Consider the following 16,829-nt stretch of genomic DNA (forward strand, 5'->3'; position numbering starts at 1 on the left):
AGGTGAAGTACACACAATATGATTTCATATTTATTATATTAGTAATCACTTTAACACATTCAAATGTATACACATTGTATTTATTAGAATGCAGCTGTGAGTAACCTGGCTTATTTATCTGTAATTTGACAGTTGACAAGTTGTTCCTCTCACAAAATATCAATAATCAAAAAGTAATAACAGTGAAACCAGCTAACTTAAAAGTAGCATCTATAACTAATAGGACAACCTTGCTTAATGCTCTTTAAAGCCTCCAACCTCCATCGATGATTTGCTCTGTGCCAGTCACATAGGCCGACTGTGGAGGAGCACACACACATTAGACCACATCACACACATTAGGGTCAGCTGCATAATTGAATGAACTCCAATAAAAATAAATTTAATACAGGATCTCCGAAAGGTTAACATACACTTCCTTTTTTTCTATTTCATTTCATGTATCATTCAGACTGACGTGGGGCCATCAGCATTTTGCTGTTTTTGTAAGCATATCATTCCCAGCGCCATAGATCACCAATTGACATTGGAGGATGTTGTAAAATTATCACCTGGCAAGAAGTTTTTCTGTCCCCGAATGCAGTTCAGCACTAGTTTCAGAAGCTTTATGGCCGTCTTTGACATACTTATATTAATTTGCATTGCTGGTCCAATGTCAATTGGTGAGCCATGGGCAAGGGAATGATATGCTTTTAAAAACTGCAACGCCTCAGCTGTCAAATGCTAATGGCCTCAAGTCTGTCCAAATTATGCCTGAAACTAAATAAATGAAGTATGTAGTGAAATTTGGGACACCCTGCATTGGAGTTTGCAGTGGTGTACAGTAGAACTACTTGTTTGATTTTGAAGCTGACCCTAATAGCGTTGTCAGTTCAGTGTGTTTCACTCAAAATAATTTATAAAAATTGAAATTCCACCACCCAAAATGCTCCCCCCCCAAAAAAAAAAGAAATTGAGGGAATAATGGTAATACATCACAGCATATCATAACAACCCCCATATTCTGTCAATCTGCTAATAAAAGGATGGCCCATGGCTAACTTTTCTGTATTTTCTCTTACAGTGGCATTCACATAGTAAAACTGTTTTTACAAAGTAGTGTCATGTGAACTCCCAAGGCTGCAAATATCCATAACATACTCACCTCATCTGAGGCCAGGTATACACACAGGTATGCCACCTCTTCGGCTGTGCACATCCTGCCTGTTTTCTGCCTTGCCATGAAATCCGTATAAGCCTATAGAGAGGGGTTCAAAAGTACACAGTAGCATGTATCCAATTCAGAATACATGATAACAAATAATAACATTAAATTGACCAGTACCTTTTCTGGGTCAGGTTGAGCTTGGATCCTACCCCTCAGTGATGGAGTGTCAACAGTACCTGAGGGGAAAAAATAGTTCACAGAGCTTCAAAAAGCATATTTTCTTCCTAATTCTCATTTGCAGGTTCCCTACCGAAAAAAGAAGTGTCTGTAGACAAGGTGTGAAATCCTTAGTCATACAACATATACAGTGGTTAAAGATACAGTGTCCTCAAATACAAAAACTATACTGATAATAGGGCTGGGTGATATATCGAGAAGCTCGATTCGATCGATATTTTATTCATGCTTGATATAGAAAAAAGGGATGCTCGATTTTATTTTCTATACTTTTCGCTACTCCGCGACACTTCCGCCGCCAACATGGAGAAGATTCTAGCGACTAGCGAGCCATAAATAGTCCCAAAAAAGGGCACATCTATCATTTGGAAACAACTGTAATCTGGAAAACGTATATAAAAGATGTTACGACGAAGACGGGCATATCCGTGTAAAATCACCTGAAGATGAAGCACATTAAAGTGTGATGCATGTATCGTGTTAAAGAGAGGCACCACTCCGTGCCGCTTAGCAGCTACTAGCTAGCATCATTGCGTGAGCAATCACCCAACTAGTTTGACATTGGGCCGGCCGTCGCCGTGAGCTAACTGTTCCAGACAGTTGGGGTTGCACAGTGTGGCATTCTCAGAATCGGTCTTGTATTTCTTTTTTTATTCACTTTATTTAAAAATCACCACATTTTATTCATTCCACATAACGTCACATTTCTTTGTTTCTTCTTGATTTCCGGCAGACCGTGCATGTTTAAGTGCATTGCTGCCACCTAATGGTTAAGTGATGAACACCGACAACAGAGCCAAACCCCAAGCAATACATTGAAATAACAGCTATTGAATCCTTTATTCATTCATATTTATAATGATAGAGTACTGATTATGTTGCACAATTGAACAAATTGTTTTTATCCTATTACATAATATACTGCAATAACTGTCCTGCAGTAATGTTCTTCACATAATTTACAAAATATGGAAATTCAGACAAATTGTTCTGGAAGTGAATTCCTATAGGTTGGCAGCTCTGCAGTCATAGCCATAAATGATAAATTTTACTAATAATTGGCATAATAATCTCTACCAGTGTTTCGGTTTTCGGTCTTGGGTTCTCATTTTCAGTTTTTTTTGGTTTTGGTCAAGAATTTTCATTTCGGTGCATCACTAATTTTGAGATCATCATATTTTGAAATACATTTGGGAAAAGTAATTTATTTCATTGTGCTGTTTATAATTGTTAAATAAACCTGCTTTATAATGTAAATCAATTTGGTCAGGTCCGGTTTTATACATTTATAAACTTGAAATCAATATCGAGTCATATCGAATATCAAAATTGAGGGAAAAAAAATTGTGATCTCAAATTTAGGCCATATTGCCCAGCACTAACTGATAAACACTTATTTACCGATATAGACTTCGTTATCTATTTGAATGGCGTCACTAGTCGAGGAACACTAACAGGACACAGTGACTTTTCTTGTGCTTTTTACTGCATGTTCTTGACTTACCAGGACAAACACAATTGCAGCGAATGCCTTGCTCAATGAAATCAGCAGCTATAGATTTGGTGAGGCCAATCACGGCTGCCTTGGAGGTGCTATATACACACCGGTTCACCACACCTGTGTCAAGGAAACATATGTCACACACACGCGCGCCCGCAAAGCTGTTATCTGGTATAAGAGGATTAACATGGTCATACAACAGTGCCTTAATGTCCCTTTAAATAAGCATTTGTTACACAAGTGGATCTAAAGGCTGCTTTACCTTTTATGCTTGATGCAACAGATGCCATGTTAATGATGTTTCCAGACTTTCTTGCCAACATCTACAATGACAAAATTAATTGTGATGGTGAAATTACTCTATATTATAATATAGTATAATGGAAATAAAAAGTGTTAGGTTCGTTTTATTTGGCATCAAAAACAGATATCAAACGTCAGTTTGGTCAACTTAACGATGATTTGTGATTGGGCAGTTGGTGGCCATCCTGACAGACTCAGAGTAAAACAGCTTATCTCAGCGTACAAACGGTGACAACTAAATAAATAAGCATATGTCTGTCAATTTACAGCTGCACTGGAACAGGATCAAGTGGATAAGGCATTTAGTGAGGAGGGCAAGGGTCACCTTGGGCAGGAAAGCTCTGCACATAAGGTACATGCTCCGGACGTTCACATCCATGGTAAAATCCCAGTCGGCCTCTTCACAGTCCAAGATGGAGCCATGGTGCACAAACCTATTATGAAACATACATTTAAAAATAATAAATAATAGCTGGGTTTGCATGGAGCCTAGTATTCCGGTGACAATAGGTTTGCTCCATATAAACACCTCAATCGGAATACACAGGCTGAATTTTGCAAAAGAAATATTCCACCCATATGAATCCGAATAAAATTCCTCTTTTTTTTTTTTTGTCCTGTTCAGCTGTTCTGTCAAACAGAAAGGAGGATCTGTATCCATTTTATGCCATAACAGTTTTACAGTTTTATGATACCACTGTGGTTCTTTGTATTCTGACTCTTTATTAAAAAAAATGTTTTATTGAAAATATCAGTCAAACAGAACAACGTTTTAAAGGGGAGCGACAGAAACAACAACGAGGAGAGACAGTGAAAAGATAACTAAATAATATAGGAAGAGAAGACAACAAAAGACAGGACATTAGCTGTAATAAAGATGAGGAGCGTAAATCAATACATGCCTGGTACAACCCCAATTCCAATGAAGTTGGGACGTTGTGTTAAACAAATAAAAACAGAATACAATGATTTGCAAATCATGTTCAACCTATATTTAATTGAATACACTACAATGACAAGATATTTAATGTTCAAACTGATAAAGTTTATTGTTTTAGCTGTTCCTCAACATAAAATTGCAAGGAATTTGGGGATTGCATCATCTACGGTCCATAATATCATCAAAAGGTTCAGAGTATCTGGAGAAATCACTGCATTCAACCAACCAACATTGAATGTCCGTGACATTCGATCCCTCAGGCGGCACTGCATCATAAACCAACATCAATGTGTAAAGGATATCACCACATGGGCTCAGGAACACTTCAGAAAACCAGTGTCAGTAAATACAGTTCGGCGCTACATCCGTAAGTGCAACTTGATTCTCTACTATGCAAAGCAAAAGCTATTTATCAACAACACCCAGAAACGCCGCCAGCTTCTCTGGGCCCGAGCTCATCTAAGATGGACTGACGCAAAGTGGAAAAGTGTTCTGTGGTCCGACAAGTCCACATTTCAAATTTTTTATGGAAATTGTGGACGTCGTGTCCTCCGGGCCAAAAAGGAAAAGAATCATCTGGACTTTTATGGACGCAAAGTTCAAAAGCCAGCATCTGTGATGGTATGGGGCTGTGTTAGTGCCAATGGCATGGGTAACTTACACATCTGTGAAGGCACCATTAATGCTGAAAGGTACATACAGGTTTTGGAGAAACATATGCTGCCGTCCAAGCAACGTCTTTTTCTTGGACGCTCCTGCTTATTTCAGCAAGACAATGCCAAACCACATTCATAGTAAAAGAGTGCGGGTACTAGACTGGCCTGCCTGCAGTCCAGACCTGTCTCCCATTAAAAATGTGTGGCGGATTATGAAGTGTAAAATACGACAACGGAGACCCCGGACTGTTGAATAGCTGAAGCTGTACATCAAGCAAGAATGGGAAAGAATTCCACCTACAAAGCTTCAACAATTAGTGTCATCAGTTCCCAAACGTTTATTGAATGTTGTTAAAAGAAAAAGTGATGTAACACAATGGTAAACATGACCCTGTCCCATCTTTTTTGGAACGTGTTGCAGCCATAAAATTCTAAGTTAATGATTATTTGCTAGAAAAAATGAAGTTTATCATTTTGAACATTAAAATCTTGTCTTTGTACTGTATTCAATTAAATATAGGTTGAACATGATTTGCAAATCATTGTATTCTGTTTCCATTTATGTTTAACACAACGTCCCAACTTCATTGGAATTGGTGTTGTACAATGATCAGAATCAGAATCAGAATCATCTTTATTTGCCAAGTATGTCCAAAACACACAAGGAATTTGTCTCCGGTAGTTGGAGCCGCTCTAGTACAACAGACAGTCAATTTACAGAACACTTTGGAGACATAAAGACATTGACAAAAAACAATTGTGCAAAAAGATGCAGAGTCCTCTAGCACTTAGAGCAGTTCGAATAACTAATATTGCAATAGTCCGGTGCAATGACCATTGTGCAAAGGGCGCTGAGACTTCAAGGAGTGTATGCGGTTTAAAGTGACGAGTAGTGCGATAATCTGGGACAATGGTTGTGCAAATGTTACAGATACTCCTCAATCAGTGTGCAAATGGAGCAGATGCTACTCTGGCATGAGTGGCCAGTATATGCAAATAGTGCAGCATGGCGAGACAACTACAGTGAGTGCACGAGTAATACATAATTGGCCCCTCAGAAATGTGACAACGAACTCAAGTCAAAAAATTGCCAGCTTGTTGTAATGGAATTATAAATTAGCTGTTTAAGAAGTTGATTGCAAGAGGGAAGAAGCTGTTGGAATGTCTACTATTTCTAGTTTGCATTGATCTGTAGCGCCTACCTGAGGGAAGGAGCTGGAAGAGCTGGTGACCGGGGTGGGGAGGGTCCGAGAGGATTTTGCACACCCTTGTCTTAGTTCTGGCAGCGTGCAAGTCCTCAAGGGTGGGTAGGGGGGTACCGACAATCCTTTCAGCAGTTTTGATTGTCCGTTGCAGTCGGAGTTTGTCCTTTTTTGTAGCAGCACCAAACCAGACTGTGATGGAAGAACACAGGACTGATTCGATGACTGCTGTGTAGAACTGCCTCAACAGCTCCGGTGGCAGGCCGTGCTTTCTCAGATGCCGCAGGAAGTACATCCTCTGCTGGGCCTTTTTGAGGACGGAGTTGATGTTGGTCGCCCACTTCAGGTCCTGGGAGATTGTAATTCCTAGGAACTTGAAGGTCTCGACGGTTGACACAAGGCAGCTGGACAACGTGAGGGGCAGCTGTGGCGAAGGATGCCTCCTGAAGTCCACGATCATCTCTACAGTCTTGAGCGTGTTCAGCTCCAGGTTGTGTCGGCCGCACCACAGCTCCAGCCGCTCCGCTTCCTGTCGATATGCAGACTCGTCACCGTCCTTGATGAGGCCGATGACAGTGGTGTCATCTGCAAACTTCAGGAGTTTGACAGTCGGGTTCGCTGAGGTGCAGTCGTTCGTGTAGAGAGAGAAGAGCAGCGGAGAGAGGACACAACCTTGGGGCGCCCCAGTGCTGATGCTGCATGTGGATGAGGTGGCCTCCCCCAGCCTGACCTCCTGTGTCCTGCCTGTCAGAAAGCTGTAAATCCACTGGCAAATGGCAGGTGAGACGCTGAGCTGGAGAAGCTTGGATGAAAGGAGTTCAGGGATGATGGTGTTGAACGCTGAGCTGAAGTCCACGAACAGGATCCTCGCGTAGGTCCCTGCACTGTCGAGGTGTTCTAGGATGAAGTGCAGTCCCATGTTGACTGAATCATCCGCAGATCTGTTCGCTTGGTAGGCAAACTGCAGGGGGTCCAGCAGGGGACCTGTGACACTCTTGAGGTGGTCCAGCACAAGACGTTCAAAGGAGTTCATGACCACAGATGTCAAAGCGACAGGCCTGTAGTCATTCAGACCCGAGATTGCAGGTTTCTTGGGGACTGGGATGATGGTGGAGCGTTTGAAACAGGATGGAACTTCGCACAGTTCCAGAGATCTGTTGAAGATCTGAGTGAAGACTGGAGCGAGCTGGTCCGCGCAGACTTTGAGGCAGGATGGGGACACGTGGTCCGGGCCTGCCGCTTTGTTAATCTTTTGTTGTTTGAAGATGCGTCTCACATCCTGTTCATGGATGGTTAACGCAGAGGTCAGAGGTGTGATTGTGGTCGCGGGTGCGGCCGGGTTGGTGTGTGGTGTGAAACTGTCCTTTTCAAATCTGCAGTAGAAGGTATTCAAGTCGTTGGCTAGTGTGCTATTGTTCTCAGCTTGGGGGGATCGTCGCTTGTAATTAGTCAGCGATTGGAATGCATGCCAGACTGATTTAGAGTGGTTTGCGCTAAATTGTTTTTCCAACTTTGCTGTATAGATCCTCTTTGCAATGTTAATTTCTTTGGTCAGCTGGTTTCTAGCTCGATTATACAGGGCCCTGTCCCCGCTCTGATATGCATCCTCCTTAGCTTGGCGAAGCTGCTTAAGTTTAGCAGTGAACCACGGCTTATTGTTGTTGAATGTGCGAAATGATTTTGTTGGTACACAGACCTCTTCACAGAAACTGATATAGGATGTGACGGTGTCCGTATATTCATCCAGGCTGCCAGCTGAATGATACATTACATTCGAGTGTTGTATGGGGCAGTAGTGTTACACCCTGTGAAGGAAGGACAGGACAATATAGGACAGGACTTGGACAGGGAAAGGACAGGAGGGGAAGCATGCAGGACAGAGGTAGTGGACCGGGGTGTACAAATGAAGTGTGGTGGAAGTGGCTAAATTCTAAATTCTAAACATCTTTAGAAATGTGTGCAAGTGAGGGGATACCCAGGAAGTTCGCATCAAATGAATAAATTCGGATTTACAGGGGCGAAGTATTCCTCTTGCCAAACTGATCAGAAGTAATTTTTTGTCATGCAAACAGTGAATTGGAAGGGTGTCTGGCTGCACTCTGTTTGCCCATGTTCTGTCTTGACGTAAATTCACGGTGATGTTGTCGTTTACACCCTTGAAAATATGGCAGCTTCCTACCAGAGCTGGTCTGCGATGGAGATGTTTTTAATAAACCTTTTGCTTTAATAAAAGTGTAAAAGCAATCACAAATACTGTGCTAAATAGACGACGGACCTCCATCTTGAGAAATCGTGATGTTTAGATTGAGCTACACGTCACATGTCTGTAAAACGGCTGTTCTGATTAAATGTAGTAACCCATGTAAACGCCAAATCAGAAGAGATCACATCACATGGAAACAGTTGACCAAAGAGATTTCAATCGGAATAACAAAAAAAGTCTGAGTGGAAACCAGTCTGTCTATATCATCATCGAAGTATATGAGAAACAAAGCTAAATCCATTAAATGACAAACATTCATTATTAAAATGCTATCCAAATTGTGCGCTTGCATGTTACACAGCTTACTGAGCTTCTAATGTGACAGTCTAACCTTTGTTAAGGAGATTTAGCAAAGGTCAAGGGAAGGTTAAACCTTGAGGTGTAGGGATTTTGGATACATAGTAAAGTGGGAGATGAATAAATAAGCAAAACAGCATGATGGCTGCATGAGTATAGCAATAGTTAGGCTACTGTTATTTACGGTACCTACTGGGATGAACTAACGCTAAATTCTCCATAGGTGTGAATGTGAGTGTGAATGGTTGTTTGTCTGTGTGTGCCGGGGATTGGCCAGCGACCAGTCCAGGTTTGGTCAAAGTGGGCTAGGATAGGCTCCCGCTCACCCGTGACCCGTAAGAGGACATGCACTATAGAAAATGTACTGATTAAGCCGAAAACTTATTATTGTCAGCAGCCAACCCCCCATTAAAAAACAACACGTTTCATTAACCATCCCTGAATGAAACTTGCAGTTCTGTCAAGTGCAACTTAATTTTACCAATTTTATCAATTCAATCTTGGTCTCTGAAGATCCTTCATCACTATTTATTGAAACACTAATGACCACACTGTCAACCTGGCATGGCAACAGCCCCACAAAAAAGGACTGTCTAAGTCTTGTCACCATTAGTTATAACTGAAGAAGCCTAAAAAAAATTAAAACTAAACACGTCCAGTTGTGGTCTTCACAGGTATGACCTCCTTGACAACTGAAAACTGAATTGAAACGCAATAGTTCCTATTAGGGCGGCACGGTGGACGACTGGTTAGAGCGTCAGCCTCACAGTTCTGAGGACCTGGGTTCAATCCCCGGCCCCGCCTGTGTGGATTTTGCATGTTCTCCCCGTGCCTGCGTGGGTTTTCTCCGGGCACTCCGGTTTCCTCCCACATCCCAAAAACATGCATTAATTGGAGACTCTAAATTACCTGTAGGTGTGACTGTGAGTGCGAATGGTTGTTTGTTTCTATGTGCCCTGCGATTGGCTGGCAACCAGTTAAGGGTGTACCCCGCCTCCTGCCCGATGACAGCTGGGATAGGCTCCAGCACGCCCGCGACCCTAGTGAGGAGAAGCGACTCAGAAAATGGATGGATGGATGGATAGTTCCTATTAGGGTAAGTCTTCTTTTCCTTTGGGCTTGTCCCATTAGGGGTTGGCACAGCGCGTCATCCTTTTCCATGTAAGCCTATCTCCTGCATCCTCCTCTGTAACATCAGCTGCCCTCATGTCTTCCCTCATGACATCTATCAACCTTCTCTTTGGTCTTCCTCTAGCTCTCTTGCCTGGCAGCTCCATCCTTATCATCCTTCTACCAATATACTCACTATCGCTCCTCTGGACGTGGCCAAACCATCAAAGTCTGCTCTCTCTTAGTCTCCAAAACATCTAACCTTGGCTGTCCCTCTGATGATCTAATTTCTAATCCTATCCAACCTGGTCACTCCTCGAGAGAACCTCAACATCTTCATTTCTGTCACCTCCAGCTCTGCTTCCTGTAGTCTCTTCAGAATCAGAATCATCTTTATTTGCCAAGTATGTCCAAAACACACAAGGAATTTGTCACCGGTAGTTGGAGCCGCTCTAGTACAACAGACAGTCAATTTACAGAACAATTTGGAGACATAAAGACATTGACAAAAAACAATTCTGCAAAAAGATGCAGAGTCCTCTAGCACTTAGAGCAGTTCGAATAACTAATATTGCAATAGTCCGGTGCAATGACCATTGTGCAAAGGGCGCTGAGACTTCAAGGAGTGTATGCGGTTTAAAGTGACGAGATTATCATTGTCCCAGTGATAATCTGGGACAATGGTTGTGCAAATGTTACAGATACTCCTCAATCAGTGTGCAAATGGAGCAGATGCTACTCTGGCATGAGTGGCCAGTATATGCAAATAGTGCAGCATGGCGAGACAACTACAGTGAGTGCACGAGTAATACATAATTGGCCCCACAGAAATGAGACAACGAACTCAAATCAAAAAATTGCCAGCTTGTTGTAATGGAATTATAGGTTAGCTGTTTAAGAAGTTGATCGCAAGAGGGAAGAAGCTGTTGGAATGTCTACTAGTTCTAGTTTGCATTGATCGGTAGCGCCTACCTGAGGGAAGGAGCTGGAAGAGCTGGTGACCGGGGTGCGGAGGGTCAGAGAGGATTTTGCACGCCCTTGTCTTAGTTCTGGCAGCGTGCAAGTCCTCAATGGTGGGTAGGGGGGGTACCGACAATCCTTTCAGCAGTTTTTATTGTCCGTTGCAGTCGGAGTTTGTCCTTTTTTGTAGCAGCACCAAACCAGACTGTGATGGAAGAACACAGGACTGATTTGATGACCGCTGTGTAGAACTGTCTCAGCAGCTCCGGTGGCAGGCCGTGCTTTCTCAGAAGCCGCAGGAAGTACATCCTCTGCTGGGCCTTTTTGAGGACGGAGTTGATGTTGGTCGCCCACTTAAGGTCCTGAGAGATTGTAATTCCCAGGAACTTGAAGGTCTCGACGGTTGACACAAGGCAGCTGGACAACGTGAGGGGTAGCTGTGGCGAAGGATGCCTCCTGAAGTCCACGATCATCTCTACAGTCTTGAGTGTGTTCAGCTCCAGGTTGTGTCGGCCGCACCACAGCTCCAGCCGCTCCGCTTCCTGTCGATATGCAGACTCGTCACCGTCCTTGATGAGGCCGATGACAGTGGTGTCATTTGCAAACTTCAGGAGTTTGACAGTCGGGTTCGCTGAGGTGCAGTCGTTCGTGTAGAGAGAGAAGAGCAGCGGAGAGAGGACACAACCTTGGGGCGCCCCAGTGCTGATGCTGCGTGTGGATGAGGTGGCCTCCCCCAGCCTGACCTGCTGTGTCCTGCCCGTCAGAAAGCTGTAAATCCACTGGCAGATGGCAGGTGAGACGCTGAGCTGGAGAAGCTTGGATGAAAGGAGTTCAGGGATGATGGTGTTGAACGCTGAGCTGAAGTCCACGAACAGGATCCTCGCGTAGGTCCCTGCACTGTCGAGGTGTTCTAGGATGATGTGCAGTCCCATGTTGACTGCATCATCCGCAGACCTGTTCACTTGGTAGGCAAACTGCAGGGGGTCCAGCAGGGGACCTTTGACACTCTTGAGGTGGTCCAACACGAGACGTTCAAAGGACTTCATGACCACAGATGTCAAAGCGACAGGCCTGTAGTCATTCAGACCCGAGATTGCAGGTTTCTTGGGGACTGGAATGATGGTGGAGCATTTGAAACAGGATCTGATTTCCAGAGATCTATTGAAGATCTGAGTGAAGACTGGAGCGAGCTGGTTCGCGCAGACTTTGAGGCAGGATGGGGACACGTGTTCCGGGCCTGCCGCTTTGTTAATCTTCTGTTGTTTGAAGATGCGTCTCACATCCTGTTCATGGATGGTTAACGCAGAAGTCAGAGGTGTGATTTTGGTCGCGGGTGCGGCCGGGTGGATGTGTGGTGTGAAACTGTCCTTTTCAAATTTGCAGTAGAAGGTATTCAAGTCGTTGGCTAGTGTGCTATTGTTCTGAGCTTGGGGGGATCGTCGCTTGTAATTACTCAGCGATTGGAATGCATGCCTGACTGATTTAGAGTCGTTTGCGCTAAACTGTTTTTCCAACTTTGCTGCATGGTTCCTCTTTGCAATGTTAATTTCTTTAGTCAACTGGTTTCTAGCTCGATTATACAGGCCCCTGTCCCCGCTCTGATATGCGTCCTCCTTAGCTTGGCGAAGCTGCTTAAGTTTAGCAGTGAACCACGGCTTGTTGTTGTTGAATGTGCGAAATGATTTTGTTGGTACACAAACCTCTTCACAGAAACTGATATAGGATGTGACACTGTCCGTATATTCATCCAGGCTGCCAGCTGAATTTTCAAAGACACTCCAATCTGTGCAGTCTAAACAGCTTTGAAGTTCCATCTTGGCTTCATTGGTCCACTTTTTGACTGTTTTCACTGTAGGCTTCGCACATTTAAGTTCTTGCCTGTACGTCGGTATTAAGTGAATTAAGCAGTGATCAGACGAGCCCAGGGCTGCACGAGGTATAGCACGGTATGCGTTTTTTACCGTAGTGTAGCAGTGGTCTAAAGTATTATTTTCCCTGGTAGGACAGTCGATGTGCTGCTTGTATTTAGGGAGTTCGTGGTTGAGTTTAGCTTTGTTAAAGTCCCCGAGAATAATGAGGGGTGAGTCCGGGTGTTTTTATTCAATTTCGTTGACTTGTTCGGCGAGCGTTAGCAATGCGGCGTTAGTGTTAGCTTGAGGCGTTATGTAGACTCCAGCCAGTATGAATGATGCGAACTCACGTGGCGAGTAGAATGGTTTACAGTTTAAGAATAGCGACTCCAAATGCGGGCTGCAGTGTGTGCTGAGCACCGTGACGTCCGTACACCATTTTTCGTTGATATAGAGGCATATCCCGCCGCCCTTTGTTTTCCCCGATGATTCCATGTCGCAGTTTGCTCGATGAATGTGGAAGCCGGCAAGCATGACGACGACATCGGGTACAGCGTCGCAAAGCCAGGTCTCCGTGAAGCACATGGCCGCGGAACGTCCGAAGTCTTTACTGGTCTTTAACAGAAGATGAAGCTCGTCCATTTTGTTGGGTAGGGAGCGTACATTCGCGAGGTGGATCGACGGGAACGGCAATCTGTGTCCTCTCATGCGGAGTTTCACCTGAATGCCGGCCCATTTCCCTCTGTGGCGCCGCTTCCGTCTCCATGCGCCGAAAACCGCGGACGCCGCTCCGGTGAGTAACTCGGGGAAAAAACTGACCAGATATTCGAAAGTTGGTGACAGAAAGTCCGGAGTAGCCTTCTTGATGGTTAGCAGGTCTCCCCTTGTGTAAGTGAGTCGTGTAAGGTCTCCAAAGACGGACGAAAAACACAAAAACAAAGACAATACTAGAGAGCGCGTTACCGAGGCGACCACACTGGTAGGCGCCATCTTGGTAGGTCACTAATCCATACATCATGGATGGCTTCACCACTGTCATAAACTTTGCCCTTCATCCTAGCAGAGACATCTCTGTCACATAACATACTGTACCTGACAACGTCCTCCACCCGTTCCAACCTGCTTGGACCTGTTTCTGCACTTCCTTACCACACTCACCATTGCTCTGGACTGTTGACCCCAAGTATTATAAGTCCTCCACCCTTGCTATCTCTTCACCCTGTAGCCTCACTCTTCCCCCTCCACCCCTTTTTTTCATGCACATACAGTAGCTGAAATAAGTATTTTTTTAAACACGTCACCATTTTTCTCACTAAATATACTTCCAAAGGTGCTATTGACCTGACAATCCAATTAATCCAGACATACAAGGAAAGTAGAACAAATGCGCTTAGAAATTAAGTTGTGTGTAAAAATGTGAAATTACACAGCGAAAAAATATTGAACACATGAAGAAAGGGAGGTCTAAAAAGGCATGGAAAACCAAGACAACACCTAAAATCTATAAATAATCAAGCAGCAATCCAGCCCCTCATCAGTGCAAATGAATAACAGCTGGTTCAGTCCTAATTGATGGCCTACAAAAAGGTCTCATAGCCAAGGTGTGAGGCGTTACACATCTCATGATGGGTAAGAGCAGAGAGCTGTCTCAAGACCATTGCAAACTAATTGTTGCAAAACATAACGATGGCATTGGCTCCAGGCACATATCTAAGCTTCTGAACATTCTTGTGAGCATGGTTGGGGCCATAATAAGTAAGTGGAAAGCCAATCATACCACCATAAATTTGCCTCGATCAGGGGCTCCTCGCAAGATTTCTGACAGAGGAGCGCAAAGAATAATCAGAAGAGTTGTCCAAGAGCCAAGGACCACCTGTGGAGAGCTTCAAAAATACCTCGAATTAGCAGGTACTGTTGTCACAGGGAAAACAGTGAGTAATGTACTCCGCCGACATGGCCTGTATGCACGCTCACTACGCAAGACCCCATTGCTGGGGGGAAAAAAAAGCACGTCAAAGCTCGTTTAAAGTTTGATGAACAACATTTGGACAATCCTGTTAAATACTGGGAGAATATAGTCTGGTCGGATGAGAGATAAATTTAACTGTTTGGATGCCATCATGCACACCACATTTGGATGAGAAATGGCACTGCACATCCCCCTAAAAACACCATACAAACAGTAAAGTTCTGAGGTGGGAACATGATGCTGTGGGGCTGCTTTTCAGAAAATGGTACTGGTAAACTTCACATTATTGAAGGAAGGATGAATGGACAAATGTACTGAGACATTCTTAACAGAAATCTGCTGCCATCTATGAGGATGATGAAAATGAAATGAGGGTGGACCTTTCATCAAGATCATGATCCAAAACATACTGCCAAGGAAACTCTCAATTGGTTTAAAAAAATAAATAAATAACAATAAAGCTGCTAGAATGGCCCAGCCAACCACCTGACTTGAATCTATTCGAAAATCTATGGAAAGAACTGAACTCAAGGACTATAAAAGAAGCCCACGGAACCTTCAAAATTTGAAGACTGCTTGTGTGGAGGCATGGGCCGAAATCACACCAGAGCAATGCATGCGACTAGTTTCTCCCTACAGGAGGCATCTTGAAGCTGTCATTGCAAACAAAGGCTTTTGTACAAAGTATTAAATAAATACCAGTTGGCATGTTCAACACTTTTTCCGTGTGTCATTTCACATTGTTACACAGAACTTGATTTCTGATCTTATTTGTGCTACTTTCTTTCTATGTATGGATTACTTGGGTTGTTACAAACAACTGGTGAAATTTTCATGTCAATAGGACCTTTGGAAATATATTCAATGAGAAAAATGGTGACGTGTTAAATACTTATTTCAGCCGCTATATATTCTGTTTCATGGCTAATCTTAATTCCCCTCTTTTCCACGGCATGCCTCTGCCTTTCTAACTGTTCCTCCACCTTCTCCCTACTTTCACTGCAGATCACAATGTGTCATCTGCGAACATCATGGTCCATGGGAATTCCAGGCTAACATCGTCTGTCAGCCTATCCATCACCACTTCAAACAGGAAGGGGCTCAGGGCTGACCCCTGATGCAGTCCCACCTCCATCTTAAAATCCTCTGTCACACCTACAGCACACCTCACATGTCCCATACTTCTCTGCCGCTCCGAACTTCCGCATGTAGTACCACAGTTCCTCTCTGGGTACCCTGTCATAGGCTTTCTCTAGATCGACAAAGACACAATGTAGCTTCTTCTGACCTTCTCTGTATTTCTCCATGAACACCCTCAAGGCAAATAATGCATTTGTGGTACTCTTTCGAGGTATGAAACCATAGTCTTGTTCGCAAATAATCACTTCTGTCCAGAGTCTAGCCTGCACTACTCTTTCCCATAACTTCATTGTGTGGCTCTGCACATCACCCTTGCTGTTAAAAATGGGCACCAGCACACTTTCCCTCCATTCGTTAGGCATCTTCTCACCCATCAGAATTATGTTGTACAACCTGGTCAAACACTCCCAACTTAACCATCACCACCCCTGTTTCCGTCACCAAAAGGTCCATTACAATCAGCACAAATCACAACTCTCTCTCTCTCTCTCTCTCTCTCTCTGTTTGTGATGCTCAGAACTACTTCATCTAGCTCCTTCCAGACTCTCTCTTTCACCTCAAGGACACATCCTACCTGTGGTGCATAACCATTACTTGCATTATACATAACAACCTGAAGTTCAAGTTTCAGCCACATCACTCGATCTGACACTCTCTTCACCTCCAAGACATTCTTAACTAACTCTTCATTTAAAATAACCCATACTCCATTTCTCTTCCCATCATCACCATGGTAAAATAATTTGAACTGTGCTCTTAAACTTATAGCTTTACTGCGTTTCCACCTGTTCTCCTGGACACAGAATATATCAACCTTGTTTCTTAATCATCATGTTAACCAACTCCCAAGCTTTTCCTGTCATAGTCCCAGCATTCAAAGTCCCTACAATCAGTTAGTTCTAGACTCTGTGTTTTCCTCTTATCTTTCTGCCTAAGAACCTGCTTTCCTCCTCTTCTTCATCTTCGACCCACTAGTAGATGAATTTCTAATTTTGGACGTTGTTAACCCGGGCCACGACCGATCCGGTATAGAATTCTTTGGATGAATGCTCGCTCATACTGTATTTGTTTGGCAAAGTTTTAAGCCGGATGTCTTCCTGGCGCAACCATCTGCATGTACCGGGGTTGGGACCGGCCTACAGTTTAAAATAAATAAATAAATACATAAATAAAGACTGATTCACAAGTTTAAGTACAGTCTTGGAGAGATGAGCAATGTCATTTTAAGGAAACGTTACTGAAAAAAAGTTAACA

General features: G+C 43.6%; 1 protein-coding gene across 3 annotated transcripts in view; it reads right to left on the reverse strand.

The window, feature by feature from the left end:
* Positions 1-17: 17 nt before the first annotated feature.
* Positions 18-16,829, reverse strand: part of bdh2 (3-hydroxybutyrate dehydrogenase, type 2) — a 22,126-nt gene continuing 5,314 nt past the window's right edge. For all 3 annotated transcript variants that reach the window (XM_061772287.1, XM_061772286.1, XM_061772288.1), the window contains 6 exons: positions 3,514-3,622; positions 3,148-3,208; positions 2,889-3,002; positions 1,325-1,383; positions 1,145-1,237; positions 18-298 (listed from right to left, as the gene is read on the reverse strand). In XM_061772287.1, coding sequence (XP_061628271.1) covers positions 245-298; positions 1,145-1,237; positions 1,325-1,383; positions 2,889-3,002; positions 3,148-3,208; positions 3,514-3,622 — 490 coding nt within the window. In that variant the 3' untranslated portion in view covers positions 18-244. The remainder of the gene's footprint in view (positions 299-1,144; positions 1,238-1,324; positions 1,384-2,888; positions 3,003-3,147; positions 3,209-3,513; positions 3,623-16,829) is intronic.

The sequence above is a fragment of the Phyllopteryx taeniolatus genome, chromosome 4 (genome assembly GCF_024500385.1).
Source record: "Phyllopteryx taeniolatus isolate TA_2022b chromosome 4, UOR_Ptae_1.2, whole genome shotgun sequence".
Classification (NCBI taxonomy): Eukaryota; Metazoa; Chordata; class Actinopteri; order Syngnathiformes; family Syngnathidae; genus Phyllopteryx; species Phyllopteryx taeniolatus.